At 44.5% G+C, this 25,618-nt stretch overlaps 1 protein-coding gene, 1 non-coding gene and 1 pseudogene across 3 annotated transcripts; all 3 read left to right on the plus strand.

Moving 5' to 3' along the window:
* The first annotated feature begins 899 nt into the window (after window positions 1–899).
* ACTG2 (actin gamma 2, smooth muscle) lies at window positions 900–24,946 on the plus strand. Of its 2 annotated transcripts, none has more exons than XM_043918407.1 (9): window positions 900–1,154; window positions 9,666–9,827; window positions 10,227–10,355; window positions 17,197–17,307; window positions 17,563–17,647; window positions 19,460–19,621; window positions 20,374–20,565; window positions 22,195–22,376; window positions 24,724–24,946. In XM_043918407.1, exons 2-9 carry the CDS (start codon window positions 9,702–9,704, stop codon window positions 24,865–24,867), a joined length of 1,131 nt encoding a protein of 376 aa, XP_043774342.1. In that variant the 5' UTR covers window positions 900–1,154; window positions 9,666–9,701; the 3' UTR covers window positions 24,868–24,946. The 2 variants fall into 2 exon arrangements, with proteins under 2 accessions (XP_043774342.1, XP_043774341.1); XM_043918406.1 differs by having other exon boundaries at window positions 22,195–22,412; window positions 22,443–24,791.
* On the plus strand, window positions 11,834–11,937 carry LOC122704111. Its single transcript, XR_006343741.1, has one exon. It is a non-coding gene; the product is annotated as a U6 spliceosomal RNA (small nuclear RNA).
* Window positions 12,691–15,261, plus strand: LOC122703862 (annotated as a pseudogene).
* Window positions 24,947–25,618: the final 672 nt, after the last annotated feature.

The following is a 25,618-nucleotide window of genomic DNA, read 5'->3' on the forward strand; positions in this document are numbered from 1 at the left end:
AAGAGGCAGAGCATTTCTGAGGGGAAGGGGCTCCAGAAAGATGCCTGGGTGGGTGTGGGCATGAGGGTGGGTGAGGCAGTTAGACCGACTCAGGGTTACCAGCTACAAGGACTGAGAGGAAGGACTCTGAAGTAGGGAGCCTAGCTGTCACAGCAGCATCGACAGAAGGGGACGAAGATTCCATTTTGGAGGCTCATCCGGGCAGGGACGTCCAACAGGCAGTCGGTACTTTTAGTCTGGGTCAGGCGTGAGGCGTTGGGACTGTGGGAATATGGAGGGCAGAGTAATTGCCCCAGAGCTGTAGCTGCTAGCTTGGAAACGAAGTGGCTACTCAGGAAGAGGACGTGAGAAGAGCAGGAAGCCCAGGACTGTGGACAGGTCTACGAGCTTGCGGGCCTTGTTAGGTGGAGCGGGTCTTGTTGGGTGTCCCTCCACAACAAGGCTGCTACCTTGGGCTGTATTCCCAAGGTCCAGGGACTGGCAGCAGGAATCAGGAAGGGAGACAGAGGTGTCAGAAGAGGCTTACGCTGTGCTGGGCCCGCAGGTGACTCAGCCCAGGGGTTAGGAGCGTGTGTGAGGGGCAACAGGTGAGCAGAGTACACGAGATTGCTTTCCCAGGTGTGGATGGCATTTCCCTCTGGTTTTCAGCTGACCTGGGCTTGCACCAGACCAGGCACAATTGCATCCATTTTGGGGACACTGCCCTGGGGTGGCGGGCAGCCGGGCCTAAGTAGGGAGGTGCGGAGGGAGGCGGCCCACTGCCATTCTTGGTATGGTTCTCTCTCCAGGAGCAGAACTCCATCTGGCCTCACTCTGGGCAGCTTATAAGGCCTGGTGTGAGTTTTGTTTATGCAAGTGCAGCATAAAAGGAACAAATCCGCCAGCACCGAGGCTGCTGCCTCTGGAGTCCTTTTGCATACATTTTTCAAATGATAATTCACTCTACCCAACCCCCTTTTCCACCCTCCCCACCCCCAAGGCCGATTTATTGAAAAAAGCACCTTATATGGTAATATTGCTAACACACCGTCAGCTGGCCTTTTTAGGGACTCTGTTTAAAGAAGATCCGCCTCTGGGGTTTTATATTGCTCTGGTATTTATGCCAAAGACACACCAGCCCTCAGTCACTGGGAGAAGGACCTCTCCTACACTTGGTGAGTACTATCCAGCTTCTGCTGTGTCTGTCTTTTTGGGGCCGCCTGGCCCCCTGGGTGCAGGAGGCGCCTTCAGATTGGCCTGGCTTTGGTGACGCTGGCCTAGGTCACACGTCAAGGCCCTTGGTGTGCAGTGGTGCCTGCAAGCACACTGCTGCCTGCCAGTAAAAGGCGTTTCTGGCCACGGGGCATCCTAGGGCAAGGGCAGCACAGAACACGGCTCCCTGCCCTCTTAACTGGGTGCTGGGTGGGATATGTTACCTGCACTCTCTCTCTCCTCACTGCTCTCCAGGTCCGGGGCAGATCTATACCCATGTCCTTTGTCATAGCTCAGAATGTCTGGGAGGCTGTTTAGGGGAGCAGATGCTTTTCAGAGAAATGACTTCCCGGAGCATTTAAATCCAAACCAGTCATAGCCCTTGTGTCTGTGAGATGTCTTGTTGGGGATGGGTGACTATTTTCTTCAGACCACCTCTTGTCTCTCTGACTTCTGATTCATGCTTGGCTAAGAGTTTTCTCAGCCTTGAAGGCTCCAGGGTCACTGGAGGATGCAACAAATCAGGATGGGTGGGGCAAGTGTCCCGGGGCATCATGTGATTTTAGGGCTGGAAGGAAGTGGAACCATCTATTAATAATTCATTCTCTGATGAAGACACTGAGATCTGGAGAAGACCCTCACCCAGCTGTGAGACCACCACCAATGTCGTTGTCCTCCCCCAGCGACACACAGACACAGACACGTGAGCATAAATAATTAAGAAGAAAATAGACCAAGGGGCTGTGTCCACTTTTGCAATCAGACTCTGCTAACATCTCTTTACAGCTAAGGCTAGCCGGTATAGTGGTGCAGGCCTTGGAGACAGACTACCCAGCAATGGAAGTAATACTAATAATATCTCCCTGGCAGTGCTGTTGTGAGGATTAAATGATATTTGTAGAAAGTTCCCAGCTCAACACTGTCAGGGTCTGGCCCTGAGTACTCAGACATTAAATATCACCTGGACGACTTGCTAAAACAGACTGCCTTAGCTCAGATTCTGACTCAGTAGACTGGGGTGGGAGCTGATAATTTCCACTCCTAATAAGCTCCCAGGTGAGGCTGAGGTGGCTGGTCTGGGACCACACTTTGCACAGGGAGGCTTTAAGCTCTTGCTTTTACCATTTGAATGGGTTTAGAGTTTGAGGTTAGCCCTTGGGCTGCACCGAGATGGAGATTCCTGTGCCAGAGATGGAGGTGAACTAGAGGAAATCTAATGAGCAGATATTATATGTCTTACCTGGGAAACCAGGATGGGCAATATGACGTCATGATCTTGAAGCTAGATTTCTTTCCTCCTTCCCTTTATTCATTCTGGCAACATTTCTTGAGCACTTGTTCTGTAAGCAGGCATTGTTCCTGCTCCTTAGGGACAGAGTAGGAGCTCTGCAATCACTAAGAGAGACAAATGAGAACCACAGAAAAGATAAATATATGTAAGGGGTAAAGCCCAGGAGCCCCTCACCCAGCCCAGAAGTTATCAGGGAAGGCTTCCCGGAAGAAGGGGGTACCTAACCTGGGTCCTAAAGTCGGAATAGTCCCAGGACAGAGGACACATAGTCTTTGGAACTGTTTAAGTGGCTCAGCTCCACTGACTATAGATTTCAAGGCAGGAAGCAGGGAGTTCTAAGGTCAGAGGAGAAGGTGGGGCCAGACTACTAGGGCTTTCTACACTAAACTAAAGGACTGGGCGATGGGGCATCAGAGAATGGTCTGCCCCTGAAAGGACTGCTAGGGCAGCGTGAGAGGAGTGGACCGGGACAGGTCGAGAGAGCTACAGCAGTGCACTGGTCCCAAGTGATGCCTGGGTGCAGAAATAAAAGGCCTGAGGATTGGAGGGGAAGGAGAAGGGAGGGTTTGGGAACTGGGCTCCATCCTGGGTGGGGGGTACGAGTCTCTGGGGGCCAATCCAATCAGAGGACAGTGATGAGGATGGCAGTCTCAGAGATGGAGTTGAGGTGCCAGGGCCATGGGGCTCAGGAGAGGGGTCAGGTCTAGATCTGAGCAGGGGGAGAGAGTGGCCAGGATAAAAAGCCAGAAGAGCACGTCCAAATGGCAGATTCCTGAGGACCAGAAAGTTTATTAGCAAGAAGCCATTTTTAATTTAATTAGTGTGTGTTAACCAAGTCAAGGTACCCTGAAGTTAATAAGAGGTGCCACTAGAATTTTCCGCCATAGGAGTGTTCCTTGTGCAGTCATTGTATGGATATATGCGTTTGCAGATTATAATAGGCAGCTGCTTAGCTGCCAATTAAAGCCCTTACTCCAATCTATTTCCCCAACTATTATTTGAAATCTCACTATATTTGAGAGGCTTTCCTTTTAGGACTCAAACTTTTCACTAAAATGAAAATGCCTTTGGGAACTGGCATAAATTCAACCTTTCTTTCAATAATCATTGATTGATGAAGCAGATCCTTCATTTCCTTCCAGTGTGGCAGACTTCATCCTGAGAGCAAGTTCTAATGGAGAAGATAAGAGAGATAACAATAATTATTATTTTTTCAGTCCTTTACAACAGGGATTGGGAAACTTTTTCTGTAGAGAACAAAATAGTAAATATTTTAGGCTTTGTGATTCTAAAGGTCTCTCTCACAACTACTAAACTCTGCCATTGTACTGGAGCAGCCATGGACAGTATGTAATAAATGGGTGTAGTTGTGTTCCAGTAGAACTTTATTTATTATTTGATTTCATATAATTTTCTTGGGTATTAGAATCTTATTCTTTGACTTTTTTGCAACCATTAAAAAATATCAAAACCATTCTTAGTTCAAGGGTCTCACAAAAACAGGTGTTGTAGTTTGTAGACTACAGGGTCAGTATTTGCTGACCCTGATTTGCAATTTATAAAGCACTTCATTTCCATTATTTCATTTGATCCATTATCCCGGGAGATAGATGTCACTACTTCCATTTTACAGTTGAGAAAACTGAAGGCCAGAGAGGGAGCCGTGGGACTGAGCCATGGGAAGGGGCACCTGAAGGGAGGAAAGAAAAGAAAAGAGGGCGGGAGAGAACTCTGAAACCAAACCTTCAGAGTGAGGGTGGGGAGCTCTCACCCTGTTCTCAGATTTGCTTGGGGGTGGCCAGGGGCATGTGTGGGTGAGCAAATCCTTTGCACTCATTATGTCTTTGGGTTTTGGCCACTTTTGGGGGAGGAGTGGGGAGCTGTGTTTCTAACTCTGTGAAATCCTCAATGAAGCCCAGATGTAGTACGTGCTGAAAAGGCCAGAACAGTGCTCTTGGGTTTTCTGCGAGTGCAAAGCGATTGTGACCCAGGAAACCACAGTGACGTTGGCTCTGGTTCAGCTGACACGCTCGAGTCTAGCCACAAATTACCAGCAAGTGGCTGAGTGAGGTTTAGAATTTCCCCCAGCAGAGACCTTCCAGGAGAGGCTGGCTCCAGGGTCCAAGCCTTCCCCCAGAGGGCCCCTGCTGGCCAGCTGCCCTCCCCCTGCCTCCACCTCCCTCGCTTCTCATTTGGCTCCAACTTCAAAAAAAAGCAGATCTGAATCCACCTCAAGTGCTGCAGAATGGCATGGCTGACAGCTTGAAGTCACTCTGTAGCTTGTCTCAGCTGCTGGGAAATGAAGTCCAATGCTCTTTCTTCCTGTGAATGCAGAACTTCAGGGGGAGACAATAGGGTTCACCGAAAAGCCAGACTGGCTTGAACTACAGGTCACCCGAGAGAGGGGACCCCAGAGGGAGACAGTCACAGAGGTGCAGCCGTGCCTCTTGGCTGCCTTTGGAGGCTGTTTTCTCCTCAAGGTGGACCGCCTGCTAGAACAAGGAAACCCAGCTCTCTGTGACCAGCTTGTAAAGAAGACTGTCCCTTCGTGGTTCTAAATCAGGGGACCGAGCTGCCTGGGACTGTGGGAACTGGGAGTTCAGCTCTCAGGGGCAGAGCAGACTGTCACGGCGGAGCCCAGGCAGGTGGTGGGATTGTCATCCAACATTTACTGAGCACCTACTACATGCTGCACACCGGCGTGGGGGCTGTCGACATAAATCTAGATCTCGTCATGGCATGGGAGGGGCTCAGAGGCTCCGAGAGAGAAAAGAACACTGGCCCTTTTGTTTTAGGGCTTTTGCTGCCAGCAGTGCTAGGGAGACAGAGACACCAAACATGGAAAAGTTGTGTGCGTTTCACTGAGGTGGTGGGGAAGGGGCAAGCCCAGGCTTTGGCGCCTCGTGGGCTGAGGCCAGCCCTTTGGTGAGCAGCCCAAGAGCTAAATCCTTTCACTTTTCTGAGATTCGGTTTCCTTATCTGTAAGTTGGGACTAAAAACATCTTCACTCAGGGCTTCTGTGAGGATTAAATAGATAACATGTTGAAAGGCCTTCAATTTTTAAAAATTAAAGATGCATTTTTACCAAAAATCCAAACACAGAATATACTGTGTTTCACCTAACAAGACAGCCTGCACCTTTTCCATGGCAGTAAGTATTCTGCTCTATTGTAGGAAGGTCTCTGGCAACTAGTTTACAAGCATTTTATTTATTATTTGATAACTTTTTTGGGCATTAAAGTTGGCCAAATGTTTGCACTCACCCAAGGATAAATGGGCTTCCCTGGTGGCTCTGCTGGTAAAGAATCTGCCTGCAATGCAGGAGACCTGGGTTCAATCCCTGGGTTGGGAAGATCCCCTGCAGAAGGGAAAGGCTATCTACTTCCGTATTCTGGCCTGGAGAATCCCATGGACTGCAAAGAGTCGGACACAACTGAACAACTTCCACTTTCACTTTCAAGGATAAATTGCTAGAAGTGTATTTGTGAAAAGACACGTGCATTTTTTAAGACTTTTGATAAGTATTGTTGAATTCTCCTTCAGAAAGGTAGTCCTGTTCGCCTCGTCAGCTGTGAACGGGAGCTCACCTTCCCATACCTCTGCTGACAAGTGTAGTCCTAAGGAGCAGACACAGCTTTCAGGCTGGAGGTGGACTCAGCTTTTATCCTGGCTCCAGAACACTGCTGATTGTCCACAAGACCCCAGGTCCTTCTCACAGAGGCTGAACAAGAACTTTCACAGTTCGTTATTCAGACCCACCTTCACAACTTCATGTTTATCCTGTTAAATTTAATCCTAGTGAATTTAGCTTGTTTTTCTCTGCTTTTTGAGATCATCTTAGACTTTGATCCTTTCAGTCAACATATGTGTTTTATCTGGACATATGATCAGCATGTACTCTATATTTTCATCCAGTTCATACATAAAACAGGAGAAAGGACCAAGAGAGGGGTTCTGAGGTATATCCTTGCCTCCAGGTTGAGAGTGATCTATCAATTGACACCTTTCAGTGACAGTAACTCAGGTAGCTATACATATGCCTAGTTGTTTTATTGTTCGGCCCACATGGCTTTATCAATAGTGATGTCACAGGAGAACTTGTCAGATGCCAAGATCAAATTAAGCTCAATTTCTCCCACCTTTTCCTTCATTTCTAGCCGGGGAGTCCTGGGGAAAAAAAGGAGGCTATTTGTTGTTGGTAAACCCTAGTCAGTTATAAGAAATCACTGCTTCTTTAATAATGCTTTCTTTAATAGTGCCTTCTGGAAACCCACCTAATTTGGATATCAAGATTACCTGAGGTTTTAGACATCTGCCTTGTTTCCCTTTTTGAACATTGCAACTTTTGCCACCTCCATCTCCTGACATCTCTCCATTTCTCCATGGTTCCAACATGGTAGGTTAGGGAACTTCTCTGCAATCCAGAAACTGTTCAGACCAGAGACAGCATTGTTTTGAACAACTAGATACTTTTTCTTTAAATTTTAAAAAACCTTTTTATTTTATATTGGAGTATATCCAATTAACAATGTTGTGATGGTTTCAGGTAGACAGCATATACATGTATTCATTCTTCCCTAAACTCCCCTCTGATCCAGGCTGCCCCATCATATTGAACAGAGTTTCCTGTGCTATACAATAGGATGTTGTTGGTTATCTATTTGCAGTATAGCAGTGTATACATGTTGATCTCAAACTCCCTAACTATCCCTTCCCTGTTGGCAACCATAGGTTCTGAGCAACTAGGCACTTCCCTTCAATCTCCATCACATCTCAGACCTTGATGTCTTCTCACCGGTGTTTGTTCTACGCCACTGAGACTGGTGGGCCAAAAAGACTGAAAATGCAGTGTTGATACAGAAGCCTGACCGGTGATGGGAGTCAGAGTAGTAAACAGGTTGGGGGAAGGGTGTTCCAGACCCTGTTCCAAACCTAAAGGTCCAGAAGGGACAGGAGATGGCACAGTTCGGAGGATGGAAAGAAACTCCACAAAGCCACAGTGAGAAGGCCAAGGAGGGGGGGCCAGACAGGAGATGAGTCTGGGGACACAGGCAGGGACCAGACCTTGTTGGGGCTTGTGGGCTGAGTGAGAAGGCTGGGACTTGCTCTCCATGGCCAAGGGCATCACGAGGGTCAGCAAGGACAAGCAGAGTTGGATTCTAGACGTCCGGTGGCCTCTCCCCCTGTGTACACACTGCATAACAGGAAGGGCTTCCTTTTAGCCCAAAAATTGTGTGAACAAGCTTCTAGGTAGTCTCTCACACTCAGAGGCCTGTGGCTCTGCTCTGCTCTGGTCGTGGTCTTTGCTGTCCTCCTTCCACATGAGGTCGTACGGGCACCGGGCTCCCAGCTGTCTGCGGCAGCTCTCCTTCCCGTCCTGCTGCATGTTCTGGACGAAGCTTGGTGGGCTCCGCAGCCACCTTCTTTTTCCACGCCTTGTGCCTCTCTTCTCTGGACTCCCATCCCCCTCGGCTGAGACTTTCTCCACCTCCCACCGGGGGCTTGCCAGCCGGACAGCAATCTGCACATCATCTCCTAGACTGCTACTACTTCTCTTTTATCACAAGGGTCAAGAATTTGTTGGGTCACTCAAAAAAAGAAAACCTGCAACAGATGTTAGAACAATGAATTCCCTAGTCACTTTGCAGTCATCCCAATTCAGGTATCAGCACTGAAGGAAGGACTTCTCTGTTTTTCTTACCATTTGAAGCAACAGAGGCAGTGAGTTCCATCACGAATTCTCTTGCTTTCCTTGTCCTTTCAGGCTGCCCTGTCCTTCTCCAGGGACTTCTATCCTTAGGACTGAACATTTCACCTAGAACTGCTGCATCTTTTTTTTCTTAATGATATGTTATGACTCATTTTAATTATAAACTGTACATGGATACAGTCTCTTTGTTAAAAATTTAAACATTATGGCACTTCTCCTCCCAGTCCCCTTCCCACCTCCAGGTAACTGCTATGATCAGCCTTAGTTTTTTTTTTTCCCCCAGAACTTTTTGCTATGTGTTCACATCCACAAAAAGAAAATTATGAAAATACACAATATTTTTTGTGCTTTAAAAAAAAACTCAAATTTTTTATGCTGGGCCTTCTCTCCTGCAACTTGTTTTGTTCACTCAACAGAATGGTTTAGAAACTTATCCACATTAGTCCATGTCGATCTGCGTGTTCCTTCTCTTAACCTCAGTACAGTATTCTACAAGAGACATTTAGGCAGTGCCATATTGTGCATTGATGTGTTTTTCTAATTAAAGAGTGCCAGTGTTCCCACAACTTAGCCAACACCTATGATAAAACTTCAAATCTTAACAATGAGATGGGTGAAAATGGTCTTATTTCATTTGCATTTCCTGATAACTAATGAGGCTGATCAGCTTTTCAGGTAATTGTTGGGTATGTGCATTTCCTTTTCTGTCAATTATCTATTCCATAGTTTTGTTTTTTTTTTTTTTTCTTTTGGGCTATTTACTTCTTTCTTAATGATTTATAAGAGTTCTTGTAAATGTAACCCTTAATTATGTTTATTGCAAGTTTTTTCTATTTCTTTTCTAAACTTCAAGTCTTTAGAGAGTCTTTCCATTGGATTAACACTTTGTATCATTTCAGGCCTTTAAGAGGCAGGTGGGTTTGTTTGTGAGGGCTGCCATAATAAAGTATCACAGACTGGCTTAGCAAGGGAAATTTTATTTTTTCACAGTTCTGGAGGTTAGAAGTCTGAGGTCAAGGTGTCAGCAGGGCTGGTTTCTCCTGAGGCCTCTCTCCTTTGCTTGTAGATGATTGTTTTCTTGCTATGTCTTTACATGGTCTTCCTCTGTGTGTCTCTGTGTTTAAATTTTCTCTTGTAAAGATACCCATTCTATTGAATTAGGCATATTTGGTACCAGTCATAACAGATTAATGACCTCATTTTACTCTTAATTATCTCTTTGAAGGTTTTATCCCCAAATACAGATACATTCTAGGGTTAGACTTTAACACAGAAATTGGGGGTACACAGTTGAGCCCAAAACAGCAGGGTAGAGAGAGGGAAGAGGCCCAAACGCCAGAGTGCAGGGCCGGGTGCTTGCCTGTCCCTCTGGAATTAGGTCCTAGTTGCCGATGGGGTCAGACCCCAAAGCCAAGATCGTCTCCAACATGGTTTTGAGAAGTGGCCAACAACACTCTTCTCCTGATTCCCCAGGTGCTCCAGCCCCTGGTTCACTCGGCCACACTCACCATGTGTGAAGAAGAGACCACCGCGCTCGTGTGTGACAATGGCTCTGGCCTGTGCAAAGCTGGCTTCGCAGGAGATGACGCCCCCCGCGCCGTCTTTCCTTCCATTGTGGGCCGCCCTCGTCACCAGGTACGGGCTCACATGGACCCAAGGCTTTGAGTTCCTGGGAAGAAGCACTGCATTGTGGCATCTATGGGGAGCCGTGTGTGTGTGTGAGCGCACGCGTGTGTGTGTTTTAAGTAAAGTAAGAGGGAGACATGTATGGATGAGCCCTGTTCTCTCAGAAAATGATATTGTTTTAGGACAGAGAACGGAGACACGCCCACAAGAAATCATCTATCTTCTCTCCCATCATTTCCCCATTCATCAGCATCTGCCTCACCCCATCTCCTTCAGTCTGGTTTCCAGGGGGAGAAAAAGGACATTCTTCTTGTCTTTATCCTTCTTCAGAGACTCTCCAATGCCTGAATCCCTCCAAACGGAACCCTCAGCCAATTCCGTTCTCCTTCCTTCTCTTTTGCATTGCAGGGTGTGATGGTGGGAATGGGCCAGAAAGACAGCTATGTTGGGGATGAAGCTCAGAGCAAGCGCGGGATCCTTACTCTCAAATACCCCATTGAACACGGCATCATCACTAACTGGGATGACATGGAGAAGGTATTGGTGGACCCCTCCTGTAATGTGCTCATTTTAGTATCATCAAGACCTTCTGTCCTGTCAAATCTTCCTCTACGATGTTTCTCACATCTTTCTTTCCTTCTTGTCCATCCCCCTGGGCATTCCCCAGCCTAAGCTGCCAACATCTCTCACTGGATGATTCCAATGGCTTCCTGACTGATTTCTCTGTCTCCTGTCTCAATCACCTAATTCATTCTCTGTGCTGCTGCAAAGCTTGTCTTTCTAAAAACAGACCAAATCATGTCACTTGCCTCATGGGACTCTTCAGTAGCTCCTCACTGACCAACAGTAGGTTCCTAACTCTGTGTCTGGCGTCTGAGGACCTGGTCCGGCCTAAGTCCCAGTTTTATCCTTTCTTGCAGTTCTCATTCCAGCCCAGTACTTATCCTTCTTTAAAATGCACAGTCCCGTCCAAAAAAGTGAATAGCTTCTCCTCTTTATTTTCCCTGTCATGACCTCAGATAGGTACATTGATGCTATACTATTATGATGCTTCTCTAGTGAAAAATTTAAGTAAGAATCGTTACTGGTTTCTAGAAACTTTTTTTCATGTCAGAAAATGGGAGAAAGGGCAGATTTCCCTGGTGGTCCAGTGGTTAGGACTCCACGCTTCCACCACAGGGGATGGGGGTTCCATCCCTGGTCTGGGAACTAAGATCCTGCATGCCATGTGGGGTGGCCAAAACAACAACAACAAAATCAAACTTTCACTAGATACCTAGGAAATACTAATATCAGGAACAAAACCACCTGTGAATGATAAATGAAAATAAAATGTCTAGAAAAGGAAGATATGGGGGTAATTTTTAAATAGTAGTTTGTGTTCAACAAAATCACATGCAAAATGCTAATAGAACCTTTTAGTATTCTTTTTTAATTGAAGTATAGTTGGTATACAATATTTCTAATATTCTTTTGATAAATTCCACTGACAGTTGTCTGAGAATTCTTATTTCTGCAATGACTGTCTTTTGAAATGTAACAGAGGGCTTATTGAGCAGTGCAGTCTTGCAGCTGGGAATAAAGAAAGCTGATTTGAAATCTGTGCTTCACATACACTTTTCTCTAAACCTTAAATTCAGTCACTCTGAATGAGAGATAAACAGATAACAAATGCAATTGCTTTTTACTCCACTCTGTGGGGCGGTTAAAAGCACAGGCACTGGAACCAGAGGCAGGGAGATCTGGGAGCAAAAACTCCCTCTAAACCTTAGCTTCCTTATTTGTGGAAATAAAAATATTTTCTTCACTAGGTTGCTTTGAAGGTTGAATTAGGCAAATAGTATAATCCCAAAGCATGGAGCATACATAATGCTCAATACGTGGTACATATTACTTGTATATGTCTAATAATATCTAATTTTAAAATAATAGACAAAATTTTTATTCACAACAGTAATAGGAACTCTTTAAAGAAACTCCTAAAAATACATTACATGCTTTAAAAGAAAAACTGAGTGCTCGCTTTGGCAGCACACATACTAAAATTGGAATGATACAGAGATTAGCATGGCCCCTGCGCAAGGATGACACGCAAATTCATGAAGCATTCCATATTTTGGGGATTGGGAAGGGGAACACATGTAAATCCATGGCTGACTCATGTCAATGTATGGCAAAAACCACTACAATATTGTAAAGTAATTAGCCTCCAACTAATAAAAATAAATGGGGAAAAAAAGAAAAGAAAAGAAAAACTGAATAGGACAAAGTTGTCAAGTTTTTTTAAGTTAATTTATAGGCTTATTAAAAGTAAAGTGAAAGCTGCTCAGTCATGTCTGACTCTTTGCAACCCCATGGACTGTACAGTCCGTGGAGTTCTCCAGGCCAGAATACCAGAGTGGGTAGCCTTTCCCTTCTCCAGGGAATCTTCCCAACCCAGGGATTAAACCCAAGATCCCACATTGCAGGCGGATTCTTTACCAGCTGAGCCACAAACTTATATAGTGTTGTATGTTAATTCTCTCTCAGTAAACCTTGGGGGCAAGGGAGGGTAAGAACCATGTCTCATTTATCTAGAATTCCCTGGAATTTGAAGAGCAGGAAGCCTGTGAATTTGAGGTGAAGTACATCTAGTTTAAACTCTGGCACTTACATCCAATAGATGAGGACTGACTTGGGCTCCTCTGTCCATGGGATTCTCCAGGCCAGAATATTGGAGTAGATAGCCTTTCCTTTCTCCAGGGGATCTTCCCAACCCAGGGATCGAACTCAGGTCTCCCACATTGCAGGCAGATTCTTTACCAGCTGAACCACCAGGGAAACCCAAGAACACTGGAGTGGGTAGCCTATCCCTTCTCCAGTGGATCTTCCTGACCCAGGAATTGAACTGGGGTCTCCTGCATTGCAGGTGGATTCTTTACCAACTGAGCCATCAGGGAAGCCATCATTGCCATTCTAATAAAAGTCTCACAGTTTTTAAAATTGTATATATTTAAGGTATACAACTTGATAATTTGATAGTGTATATACATTATGTATCAGTCACCATATTCAAGCTAACAACATATCTACTACCTCACAGTTGTTTTTTCTCCTTCTAGTGAGAACACTTAGGATTTACCCTCTTAGCAAATTTTACAGACAGTATTGTTACCTCTAGTCGTCATGCTAATATATTATGTTAGATCTCCAGGTTTACTCTTCTCACGTAACTGACACTTCGTGCGCCTTGACCAAGAGCACCTCCCTTTCCCCTGCCCCCAGCTCCTGGTAACTCCATTTTTACTCTCTGCTTTCTTGAGTTTGGCTAAAGATATCACAAGCTTTGATTATGCAAGATAATCATAAAGTATGGAGAAATAAATAAAAGTTATGAGACTATTATGAATAAGGAAAACTGACAGAAGACTTGCTATATCTGAATATTAAGATATAAAGTTATACAAATTAAAACAATCTGGTGCCACTAGAGAGGTAAAAAAGAAATACATAGGAAATGTAACTTCCAAGACCAGAGGGGAAAAAAGGATTATTCAATGAATTATTCTGTGACAACTAATTCATTATTTGGGGGGCAGGGCCCTTACCTCATACAATTTCATCAAACATATCAGTTGAATATAAAAGTTAAATATAAAAAAATAATGATAAAAATACAGTATAGTAAGTATGAGTATCAAATTTGGTGAAAGAAGTCATATAAAGAATAACAAATGTGATTTCTTAAAAATTGTAATTTCTAGTATGTGAAAAATAAAACCAAATTTAAGAGACAAACAACAGATTGCAAAGAAATTTCATAACTAGTGTAATAGAGGATTAATATAAACAACTAATGTAAATTGATTATTAAAAACACAAAGTCTCCACCAGACAAATAATCAAGGGACATGACCAATTGGCCAAATAGAAATGATTAAAAGTTGAAAATCTGAAAATTATTTGAAAAATTATTTAAAGTTTTATTTAAAACTTCAGAGTAAAACAGCTAGGTGTTATTTTTATCTGTCAAATTATTTCATATTTTAAGAGTGAATGCAGATAAGGGTGAAATAGTCAATTTCTTATTCTGAAGTAAAGACAAAATTAGCCTTTTTGTGAGTAATAGAAATCAAAACATTTCCCAGGAGTCACCAAGATGGAAGCACTCAGGCATGTGGCTGGAGCTGACCTGAGGGCTTCAGTGTGGCGCTGGGGAAGCATGCAAGGACCTCAAGATGCCAACAGATACACATGGTCAGTCCAGTCCTTCTTCAGGAGATGCAAAACTCAGAAAACCAATGGTCATTGAAATCATAGAAAAAAATTTGAATACCTTAGAAAAGAAAAGACTTTTCTATATATGGAAACTTTGGAACAACAGTTGCTTTCCCTGGAATATTGGGAAGCTTCATTTTCAGGCATTGCTTCAAGGTTAAACATGATGCTTTGAAGACATATGCATCACTGACTATACTTCCATATTTGTCCACCATAGTTTCTTACAAGCTTTTTATAACAGATGCTTTGTATTTAGGTAATACGAGCCAGGAAAACTGTGTTCCGAGAAGTTCGCTGATTGGCATGGCGTGTGGTGTTTTATACCTTTGGCTTTTTGTAAAAATGGGTGTCTGGCAGGCAAGTGTACTGTTCCACTGCCACCAAAAGGAAGGGTTTTATTTTATTGGCTGCTGCCTTGTCAAACAGAAATAGGTGATTCCTCTCATTTTTCAGACAGTCTTTGGGAAATTTCATGGTTTTCAGCATTATGTAATATTTGAAAGTACATTTGAGCAAACTGTACCTGAAGATTAGCCAAAGAATGAATGGATGCTGAATCAGCTAATGAACTTTTTTTTATGATAAGGACTCAGGCACTGCTGAAAGAGTTGAAAGTAATTCTAGATGGACATTTTGTTGTTGTTGTTTTGGCAGAATGCTTGCTCTGCGGCGCTGTGCTGGTCTCTCATACAGCAGTATGCATTAGTCACAATCGTATGTGCAGCCCCTCTTAGAACTTTTTATTTTTGGAAAACATCCTGAATAGAAAAAAGAAAATGTAATAGGAACAAAGATAGTTTTCACAAGATTATAAAAAATATCAAGGCTACCCTGAATAGCAATGTGATTAAATATATGATGGTGATGAGATATGATCAACTGTTGTATAAGCATTAAAATAATTTTTAATTCAACTTATTAAAAATAAATGTTTACTATGAAAAAAAATTATTTATATTAACTGAAAAGTGATAGGAAACAAAATTGAACACAGAAGTATAATCGTAGTAAGTAGTAAAGGAAAGCATATGAAGTGAATAAATAATAGTAATAAGTTTGAAAATACATAAAAATGAAAGATTAGGGAGAGAAAAAAGCCAAAGTGTTAACTGTTTATTAGTAAGTGATGGAAATCTGGGAAATTTTTATTCCTCTTAAAGATATTTTCCTAATTTAAAAGTTGTCAACATCTTTAAAAAAAAAAAAAAAAAAAGTTGTCAACATCTTTAACTTTTAAAGTACTTTATAACTTAAACTTCAAAGTACTTTATAAAAGCTTTTGAAAATGAAATTAAATGAAGTGCAGATGGTTGAGCCCAACACCCAAAAAGATTCTGATTTATGGGCCTGGGATGCAGCCCGGGAAGCTGCACCTATAGCAATTATCCCCACACAATCGAGGCCACATTTGAGGAAACACTGATGTCACCTTATGAAGCCTAATTGCCGTCTCTTCTGTGTCCCGCGACACCGCCACAGCCTGCGGCCTCTGTCTGCGCCCTTTGCTCTGCCTCAGGGGCCCTTCTCAGTCTCTGGAGGCCTTCCTTTGCCTTCAGGGCTCTCTCAGATCTAGAAAATGAACTTCTCCTGCCTCTTCCTTCACTTGAATATGAATGTGTCTTTGCATTTTGTCTCTTTGACTGCTTTTCTCCACTCTAGACTTGGAAACTAAGGTTACATTTAGCATCATCCTAGCACAAAACTGGAGGCCCATAAATGTACGGGTACAATGGGCACAGAGGACTCTGGCCCCACCTCTGAGGAAATCGAAGCCCTGTGTCCATACCGCTCTTCGCCGAATCCCTCTGAAACAAAGGCTCTTGTTTGCTGTCTGGATCACTCAGAGGGAACTGGACACAGTGGGAAGATTTAACTTCCTCTAAAATTACCATGCAATGTTTTCAGAATCTAATATTGTGCCCTATAACTATTAAATATTCAATATGTAGAAGTAAACTACTAGGCTTCCTTGGTGGCTCAGATGGTAAAGAATCTGCCTGCAATGCAGGAGACCTCGGCTCAATCCCTGGTTTGGGAAGATTCCCTGGAGGAGGGCATGGTAACCCACTCCAGGATTCTTGCCTGGAGAATCCCCATGGACAGAGGAGTCTGTTGGGCTACAGTCCCTGGGGTCACAAAGAGTCGGACACAACTGAGCGACTAAGCACAGCACACATAGAGAAGTAAAAAAAAGAACTAGCTTCATCTACAGCAGTGATTCTCAGCCAGGATCATTTTGCCTCCCAGGGGCATTTGGCAACTTCTGGAGACATTTGTGCTCCTTACAACTGGAGAGGTGCTTTTGGCATCTAGTGGGTGGAAGCCAAGGATGTGCTAAGCATCCCGTAATGCACAGGTCAGCCCCCACGATGAAGAATTATTGACCTAAAATGTCAAAGCGCTGAGGCTGAGAAACCCTGCTCTGAAGAACAGCCTGGTCAATAATAGACAGTGACAGTTCATGCATATCCGTCAGGCTTCAACAGAAGACAGTATACACTCAGCTGGGGTTCTGAATTAATTTAAGGAAGGACTACTTACAGAGGTGTGAGCAGGTTAGGGAACCAGAAAGAGAGGCAGAGACACCCGAGTACCAGCAACAGTGGAAGCTCTTAGAGCTGGAAGTCTGAAGGGCAAGGGCGGCCAGACGAGGTCAGTGAGAGCTGGAGCCTGAAGAGGGGCCGCATGACAGGAGCCGTGCTAGGGAGACCTCAACTTGGCCAGGAGGGCACCCTGCCCTCCTTCCTCCTTAAACTCTGCAACCCCCTGCTGGTATCTTCCATCAGCCAAACACAGCCAGAAGCCAGAGAGCTGCAGTGGTCCCTTGGGGTACAGGGGAGACAAGGGAGCAGAGTAAAGAGGAGCCAAGGTCAGACGGAAATAATCAACACACTGAGTATGTTGGCCCTAGATCTGAGCCCCGTCTGGGGCCCTGATGAGAAGGAATATACCCTTGGAAGAGCAATCAGAAATTCCCAGTGTTGACGGGCCTCCTCTCCAGATCCGGTCTATTCTGAGACCATCAAGCCGTCCTCCCCCAGTACGGGCAGGCCAGTTGGAGTTTTCCCGCCCACTGAGAATCTGTCTGCTGGACTCATCTGACTTTTCTCCCAACCAGATCTGGCACCACTCCTTCTACAATGAGCTGCGGGTCGCCCCCGAGGAACACCCCACCCTGCTCACGGAGGCCCCTCTGAATCCCAAGGCCAACAGGGAGAAGATGACCCAGGTAAGAGGCCAGGGAGACCTGAGTACCAACACAGGAACAGACATGGACGCTTGACCAGATTCTTTTTCCCAACCATGCATCAATGCAAAAGAGTTTTTTGAGAACCTGCTGTGAGTGCAGTCCACACCAGAGCCCATGGGAGGTGGGAACAGAGTAAACACGCACAGGTCCCCCCCTTAATAAAATTACCAACCATTCTGTGGGCCAAGAGAGCAGTGATTTCTGATAGTCTTCTGTTCTGCACTGTTCTTTCAGATCATGTTTGAAACCTTCAACGTCCCTGCCATGTACGTCGCCATTCAAGCTGTGCTCTCCCTCTATGCTTCTGGCCGCACAACGGGTAAGTAGCCCTGTAATCTGCTCCCTTTTTGACTTGAGGGGAAGAAAGGAAAAACTGGGCTCCTGGAGAAATTCCTGTTCAGAAGAATCAAAGGGACAGCCAAAGTCCAACAAAAACCGGGGTGAGGGATAACAGAGGGAAGTCCAGGTAGAATACAGGTGCAAGTCCACCCAGTATAGCTGAAGAGAATTTACATGAGCAAAGCATGACCGCAAGGGCCATTTCCATTACAATACTTAGTCTGGGAGCTTGTGCACACTTTCCAACAGTCCTGGAATGTTTCTGCTCACAAAGCAGCAATGGCAGAATCTATGATGGTGGGTGTATACGTACTAGGTGGCCTTGGCATAGAAAACTCAGGGAAACAGAGGGAACTTCAAAATGAAGTGATTTTTAATAAGGGCTTGACAGCTTCCAGAAACATCTTTCAAACATTCATTCATGTATTCATTGATTTGTCCATTTATTCACCCATTCAAATTTTCTCCAATACTTCATACCGTGTGCCAAACACTGCAGGCTATGGGCACACAGGATCTGTGGAACAAGACAGATCAGCCATTTTGCAGCTAGCACAGTCTAGTGGAGGAGAGAAGAAATTAAAGGGTAATTTCACCACACGTGATAAGGACAGTGACAGGGAAGTGCAGGTACACACAGTTTTGTATCCTGTGCTTTGCACTTGGTTTTATGCTGTGAACGTCATGTTCACACGCCACATGGTAGTCATTGTGTGTGATGCTTCCGTGATTGGTTGGTTGATTTTACCATTTCTCTAATGCAGAACCTTTAGGTTGTCTCTAATTTTTGCTTATTATAAAATACTCTGTGACCAACATCCTTGTATAAGAGTAAGCTACTGATCTCTGGATATTTATTTTGGATCTGGCCCTTACTGAGACATCTTATTAACTCTAATGGTTTCTCAGTTGGTCCTCTTGGGTCTTTTAAGTATGGGCTACGGTCCATGGGATCTCAAAGAATCAGACATGACTGAATGACTAACATACACACCACTTTATCTGCAAATAATGATGATCCTCTTTCCTTTTGATAATAATACCTCTTATTTCTATTTTTTGTCATATTGCATTGGCTAGAACATCCAGGACAATATTAAATAATAATAACATAGTAACAATATTGTAATGTTTCCCCATCAATTTATATGGCTGTTGGATCAAGAGGGATTTCTTATCATGTTGAGAAAACTTATATCCTTTCATGGTTTACTAAAAGTTTCATCAGTAGAGAATGTTCATTTTTTCCAAGCTGGTTTTAATAGTCCTTTTAGTGCTAACATTCTAATTGCATGAGCGTATATGTTAGTCTGATGCCTGCTGCTGCTGCCAAGTCGCTTCAGTCATGTCCGACTCTGTGCGACCCCATGGACGGCAGCCCATCAGACTCCCCTGTCCCTGGGATTCTCCAGGCAAGAACACTGGAGTGGGTTGCCATTTCCTTCTCCAAGTTTGATGCCTGAAGGATATGCAAATTAATTACTCTAACTTAAAGAATTTACATCCTAGATGCCAATTGACAAGTATGCATTTTTGTGAAAGTGTTTCAAGAAATATAAGAAGAGGAGATATTTCATTTGCCTTCCAGAAGCCTACAGTTTCATTTGGGAAAATAAACTGATATACACAAAATTGACGTACACAAAAAATACGATTGGCAGTTCTCACAGTGGGTGAATTTTCCAGCTGCTAAAGAACAATATGGTTGCTGAAGATCATTTGGTGACAAGTCCCAGAAAGAAACAGATGAAAAAATAAAGGGTTTCATAGGTCTTATCTCCTCTGTCCTTAGGCATTGTCCTGGATTCAGGGGACGGTGTCACCCACAATGTTCCTATCTATGAGGGCTATGCACTGCCTCATGCCATCATGCGCCTTGACCTGGCTGGCCGCGACCTCACGGACTACCTCATGAAGATCCTCACAGAGAGAGGCTATTCCTTTGTGACCACAGGTACCCATCCTCTTTCTGAACTTGACTTGAGCTCAGAACCAAATCTGATCTAGGACCAGAAATGCTCATGAGTAATGAGAAGTCAGTGTCCCCAAACTCTCTTAGGATAGATAGGGAGGCCATAAGCTGGGGTTGGGGCCCTGGACCAGACCAGATAGTCAGGGGAGCCTTTTGCAAGGGAGAAGTTTCCCAACCAAGACACCCTGGGGAGGCGTACCAGGCTTAGACCTGCTCCTTCTAAGAAGTGCTTGTCTTCACCCTCTAACTGTGCTTTCACGGCACACCCTCCCTCCCCAGGGTCCTGCTACCTCTGTCCACATCCACAGGATCAGAGCTAGTTTTTATGGGGCTGAATGGTGGAGAGACTGGTGCTGCATTTCATTACCTAGAAGTGTTTATGGTTTGAGGACAAATGGAATAACTAAGGTCTGAATTTCTAAAGGGAAGTGGCCCCCAGGGCAGGAAGAGTTTATAGGTAGGGGCCTTCCTAGATTCTGTACAATCCCAGCATATGAGCCTCCATCTAGACGGGAAATGTGTCCTTCAAGGCCCTCAGGAAAGCCTGCAGCTTTGTCAAGACAAAGTGATAAGAACTAGATGAAAAGTACATGCAAAGTTTTGCTTGAGAATCAAGCAAATCTTGAGACTGAATCCAAAGGACAAGGAAGAAGGGAGTTTTCAAGGAGATCAAAATGGGACAACCAAGCTAGCAGAGCCAAGTATCTACTCTCTGTCATTTCTACTCTCTCTAGCCGAGCGAGAAATTGTGCGAGACATCAAGGAAAAGCTGTGCTACGTGGCTCTGGACTTCGAGAATGAGATGGCCACGGCAGCCTCCTCTTCGTCCCTGGAGAAGAGCTACGAGCTGCCAGATGGGCAGGTCATCACCATTGGCAATGAGCGCTTCCGCTGCCCGGAGACCCTCTTCCAGCCCTCGTTCATTGGTGAGGCTCTGCCTTAGTTCTGGCCAATCACACACACCGTTTATTGTTTATACTTACCCATATTTTTCCAGAAAGGGCTGAAAATACATGAACAATAAAACTAGATAAAATCTAATTTTAAATAAAAGGGTAAGGAAACCAAAATAAAGGGAAAATGGGATGGTAATATAACATGAAACTAAGAATGAGGTTAAAACACAAAGCTCTTCTTGAATTCTCACCATTTAGATCATGGGGTCTGAAATCTATAGGAGTAAACAGAGTGGGTTTGGGGGTCAGACCTGGTTTTAAGTCTTGATTCTGGTCCTTCAAGCGCTATGCCTTGGGCATGTTACCTTCTTCAAATCTCAGTTTTTTTAATCTATAAAGTGGAAATTGTGATAGTACCTACTAGATAGGGATTAAATAAGATAATATTTAATACAAGGATAACTATCATCTTGAGAAGTATATAAGAGAAAGGCCTGTTAGCAATTGTTAACATACAATGTAGTGGTAAATAGCAAACTGGATAAAGTGCTATAGGCCTAAGAAATCAGGCAAGGCTTCTCATAAAGCTGAATCTTTGAACAGAACCTTGAAGAATAAGCATCACCTTATGGTATCTGGGGATGGAAGGAGTGCAAAGTGGGGAATGGCATGCAAGGCAGATGGAAAGCTTGTGAAAATCATGGAATATGTGCACATCATATTATATTTTGAACATCATAGGTGAAGTGTGTGTGTGTTTGTGTGTGTGTATGTGTGTGTGTGCATGCATTCACACACAGGAAATTGACGAGAGCTGCTGGGTCAAACAAAGAGCATGGGTGTTAATCATATCAGCAATTTCAAATCCCCTGGAAGTCTTTAAGCAGCAGAGTAGAGAAGTCAGAATTTCACTTTAGGAAGATTCCTCTGTCTACAGTGTGGAATAATACCACATGTAAAAAGACTGGAGGTGAGGAAACTCAGGTATGTGGGCATGAGCTGTTTTGGCAGGCAGGGCCTTTTACTGTGGAAGATCTCGGTTGCAGACAAAGGTGGCTAGATGTCAACTAGTAGGCAAACATGATGTGATTGTTATGTCCTTAGATTGGGATATTTTTTGGCTATAACTGACTGTAACTTGGAAGAATCTTGAAAACATTATGCTAAGTGAAGTGAGCCAGACATGAAAGAACAAATATTGTATGGTTTCATTTATATGAAATGTCCAGAATAGGCAAATCTATAGAGATTGAAAATAGATTAGTGGTTTCCTAAGGCTGGGAAAGGGGAGAAGGGGAAAATGGAGAGTGTCTGCCAATGGGTATGGAGTTTATTTGGGGGGTGTGAAACATGTTCCAAAATTAGACTGTGGTGATGGTTGTACAACTCTTTAAACTATACACTTTAAAGGGGTGAGTATCATGGTCCATGATACAATGGAAGCGTCCCTCTAGAAATATTCATCAGGCAGCAGTGTGAACGATCCCTCAGAATAGGGGAAACTCAAGGCATGGCAGTGGCCAGTTAGAGGGTCTGATCTTTCAGTCCATTGGGGAGGTGACTGAGGCAAACCAGGGTAGCTGACCTGATAGAAGGGTCACCTGAGGAGCTGTAGGTGTGGGGTGGTGGGTCCTGACTGGATACTATGGTCTCTACTAGGCATGGAGTCAGCTGGAATTCATGAAACAACCTACAATTCCATCATGAAATGTGACATTGACATCCGCAAGGATTTATACGCCAACAATGTCCTCTCCGGGGGTACCACCATGTACCCCGGCATTGCCGACAGAATGCAGAAGGAGATCACAGCCCTGGCCCCCAGTACCATGAAGATCAAGGTGGGTGCTACCCTGGCTCCCCTCGTCCTATTCTTTGTCCAAAGACCTGTGTACTTGGGTACACAGGTCCAAGTCAGGCTGCCAGGCCTACAGCTTGGTGGTTGCCTTTATCCTGGTCTGAGGCAGATTTCATCTTGTGGGGGAGTATGTTCCTGGGACCCTGAACAGGAGATACATTTATCCTGGGCTCTTAAGCACAATCTCATGGACACTGTGTGAGAAGGAGATAAAATGAGTTTGAAATGGAGAGAATGGGTTGAGAAGGAAATGAGGAGGTTAAAGAGGGAAAGGAAAGGAGGAGGCAACACCACACCATCTTTAAACTTTAAAAAGGACCTGGGAAACCTTTTTAAGGTGAAAGTTCCAGAGAGAGAATGTTGACTGTCGGACAGGCCACAGGGACACTCCTCGATTCCTGGACAGCCTCTGACCTGTTGTCCCATCTCGGCCACAGCCCTCATACACTGCTTCTCCCCTCATAGGCCTCCTCAGCACAGGAGCCCAGCTGTCTTACCACCCCTCCCCAGCCTCTGGTCCCCAAGCAATCAGACAGACCCTTTCAGGATTTCTAGGAACTGTTTTGCTAGCAGGGTTAGAAAAAGATAGGTGCCAAAGAGAGATAACAAATAGGTTGAAAGTTACAGAGTCTCAGGATAAAGTTGGCCTCTGAGCTGAGGAAGTGTGTTCTATATGTTAGTATTCTAAGAACCTTTTCCACAAAGGCCTCCCTGCCCAGGGAAGCAGAATGGGCCACAGGAAAACAGATGAGCATCTACAAGCTCTTCTCACCAGGAACCACTGGAGCAGTCATGTTTATTGAGGCCTGCCGTATGGTGGGCACTGTGCCAGGCCTTGGGCAGTGGTTTTTTACTAAGACCATGTGTCAGGATATCAGACCTAGCCTCACCCCCAGATTCCTGTTCAACAGATATGGGGTACCACCATCACCTACACTGACAAACAGACACCAGTGATTTGATGCATATCCCAATTTATGAGCCAAGGTCCTGAGTTTAATAACATGGCCAGCTGTTCAGGAGTTTAAGATCTGATTATTAGACATGCTTAATGGGAGAACAGCTTAAATAAGACCAGAGGAAGGGAAAGGACATGGCAGGCAGGGGGAGGAGCGTGAGTGAAGGTACCCAAGGGTGTGTGCATGTACAAACTCCCCAGCCAAATTGGACAGCAAGATGTGTAGGGGAGATGAGGCAAGCTCTAGAATATGGAAGAAGAGAGTAGGGTGGAAATGGGGCCGAGATGTAGGGCCTCCAGCCCAAGACAGCCCAGAGTTTTCTTACAAATAGAGCTGCCCAGCAATAAAATCCATTACCTTCTTAGTGGCTGTGCCAGTCCTTGAGGTGTCTGTCAAAGGAGCCCCGGGGTGACTTTTGTCTGCGTGAAAAAGATAACTTCTAAAGACCCTACTTATTCTGTAATTCCATGATCTCTGCAATTTAGGAAATATGGAGGGAGATCCTTAGGAGACCAGAAAGAAATCTGTTTCACATCTGGCTTGTTCTAGCATTGGATTCTTAGTCCCTTCAGAAACAGGAATTAGTTGAAAAGCTATAGTCCTTTTGGATCCACTTTTGGTGAAGTTCAAAGTTGTCTGACATGGCAACGAATTTCTAAAGGCCAAGCTCAGGAATCCCAGGGGCATGTATGAATTTGAGAACTTCTCAGATACAAGAGACTATTGAGTAGACTGGCTTATTCTCCAGAAAGGAGGAATCCCAGCCCAAGATGCCCATGCATCCAGGCAAGAACAGAACAGCACTCCCCTTATAGATGTTTGTATTAGTTAGCTATTGCTGGGTAACAGCAACTGTGAAATGTTAGGTCACATAACAATAAGCATTTATTGTTCATGCATCTGCAGGTCAGCTGGGAGTCAGTTGTTTTGGGTCAAGTTTGGCTAGGCAGTTCTGCAGGTCTAGCCAACTCAGGTCAGGGGCACATTCTCTCACTGTGGGGCTCAGGCTAAAGGGCCAGTAGCTCTTTAAGGGAAGTTCTTCTCGTGAAGATAGCAGAGACACAAAAGAGTGTGCCCACTTGCATGACTGAAGCACATTTTGGGCCACTATGTCAAGTCTGCTGATATCCCATCGGCCAAAGCAGACAGGGCCCAGCCCATTCTTCTCATGGAGTGGCAGGGGAATGAAGTGGGAGGGAGGCTGACAATCTGAGCAATAGTCTGATCTACCACAAGGTTTCTCCTAGTTCCTTTCTGACCACAGAGGCTGTCCGTTCCCAGGGCAGTCTGGCAGTATGACGAGATGATTCCTGGACCACCTTCCCTATACCTTGGCAACTGACCATGATTCACCACATTTGCTCTTTGCAGATTATTGCTCCCCCAGAGCGGAAGTACTCAGTCTGGATCGGAGGCTCCATCCTGGCCTCTCTCTCCACCTTCCAGCAGATGTGGATCAGCAAGCCAGAGTATGATGAGGCAGGGCCCTCCATTGTCCACAGGAAGTGCTTCTAAAGTCAGAACAGATTCTCTGGAGACCTCCTTGAGACTTCTCTGTTAACAATCATGAAACATTAAAATTCTGCAAGCCTTACTTCTCTGTGTGGGGCTCTTTATCTTCCTGGGCTGTGTCTCACACACAGTGTTAAGGGCTTTTCACACCTTATTTCTAGTCCATACAATGACTCTATGAGGTAGGTACTGTTATTACATATCACAGATGGGGAAAATTGAGCTCTGAGAAGTTACAAACTTGCTGAAGATCACACAGAACCAGGGTTAAAAATTCATGTGTATCTGACTCTAAAGCCTAGGGCTTCTTCTACCAACTTGATTCCTTTTTCTTTGAACTTTAGTAAGGATGAGGACTAGATGGCTCTTGGGGACAGGAGGGTTAAGAAACAAGGGCTTTCAGAGGTGTAAGTCCTTTTACTCAAGGGTGATAACACTAGAGAATGTGAACAAAAAGAGAAACACAGCACTATAGGCTGCAACATATGAGTGGTTGAAACACAATGTTATTTAAACGTAGGTGAAGGATGGTCATAGTGGGCTTAAGATCTCTATGAGATCCTTTGTCATTGAGGATTAAGGTGTATTTTGCCTCAAGAACTAATGAAGAAAGGAGCAGCACTGCAGGAAGAATATTTCCTTTTGCTGCACTCCTCTTCTCCCTCCCTCTTCTCCTTTTCTCTCTGTCTCAGATTATTTGCTACCCACTCCCTGCCCTTGGTCAAGTCTGTTATTTCACAAGTATTTACTGAAT

Source organism: Cervus elaphus, chromosome 11 (assembly GCF_910594005.1).
Source record: "Cervus elaphus chromosome 11, mCerEla1.1, whole genome shotgun sequence".
NCBI classification, from domain to species: Eukaryota; Metazoa; Chordata; class Mammalia; order Artiodactyla; family Cervidae; genus Cervus; species Cervus elaphus.

Excerpts from the sequence above, each read along its gene's own strand:
- ACTG2 (XM_043918406.1), top strand. The coding sequence starts at position 9,702 with ATGTGTGAAGAAGAGACCACCGCGCTCGTGTGTGACAATGGCTCTGGC. Across the intron at positions 17,648-19,459 it reads TGCTTCTGGCCGCACAACGG|GCATTGTCCTGGATTCAGGG; the intron begins GTAAGTAGCCCT and ends CTCTGTCCTTAG. Across the intron at positions 19,622-20,373 it reads CTATTCCTTTGTGACCACAG|CCGAGCGAGAAATTGTGCGA; the intron begins GTACCCATCCTC and ends TACTCTCTCTAG.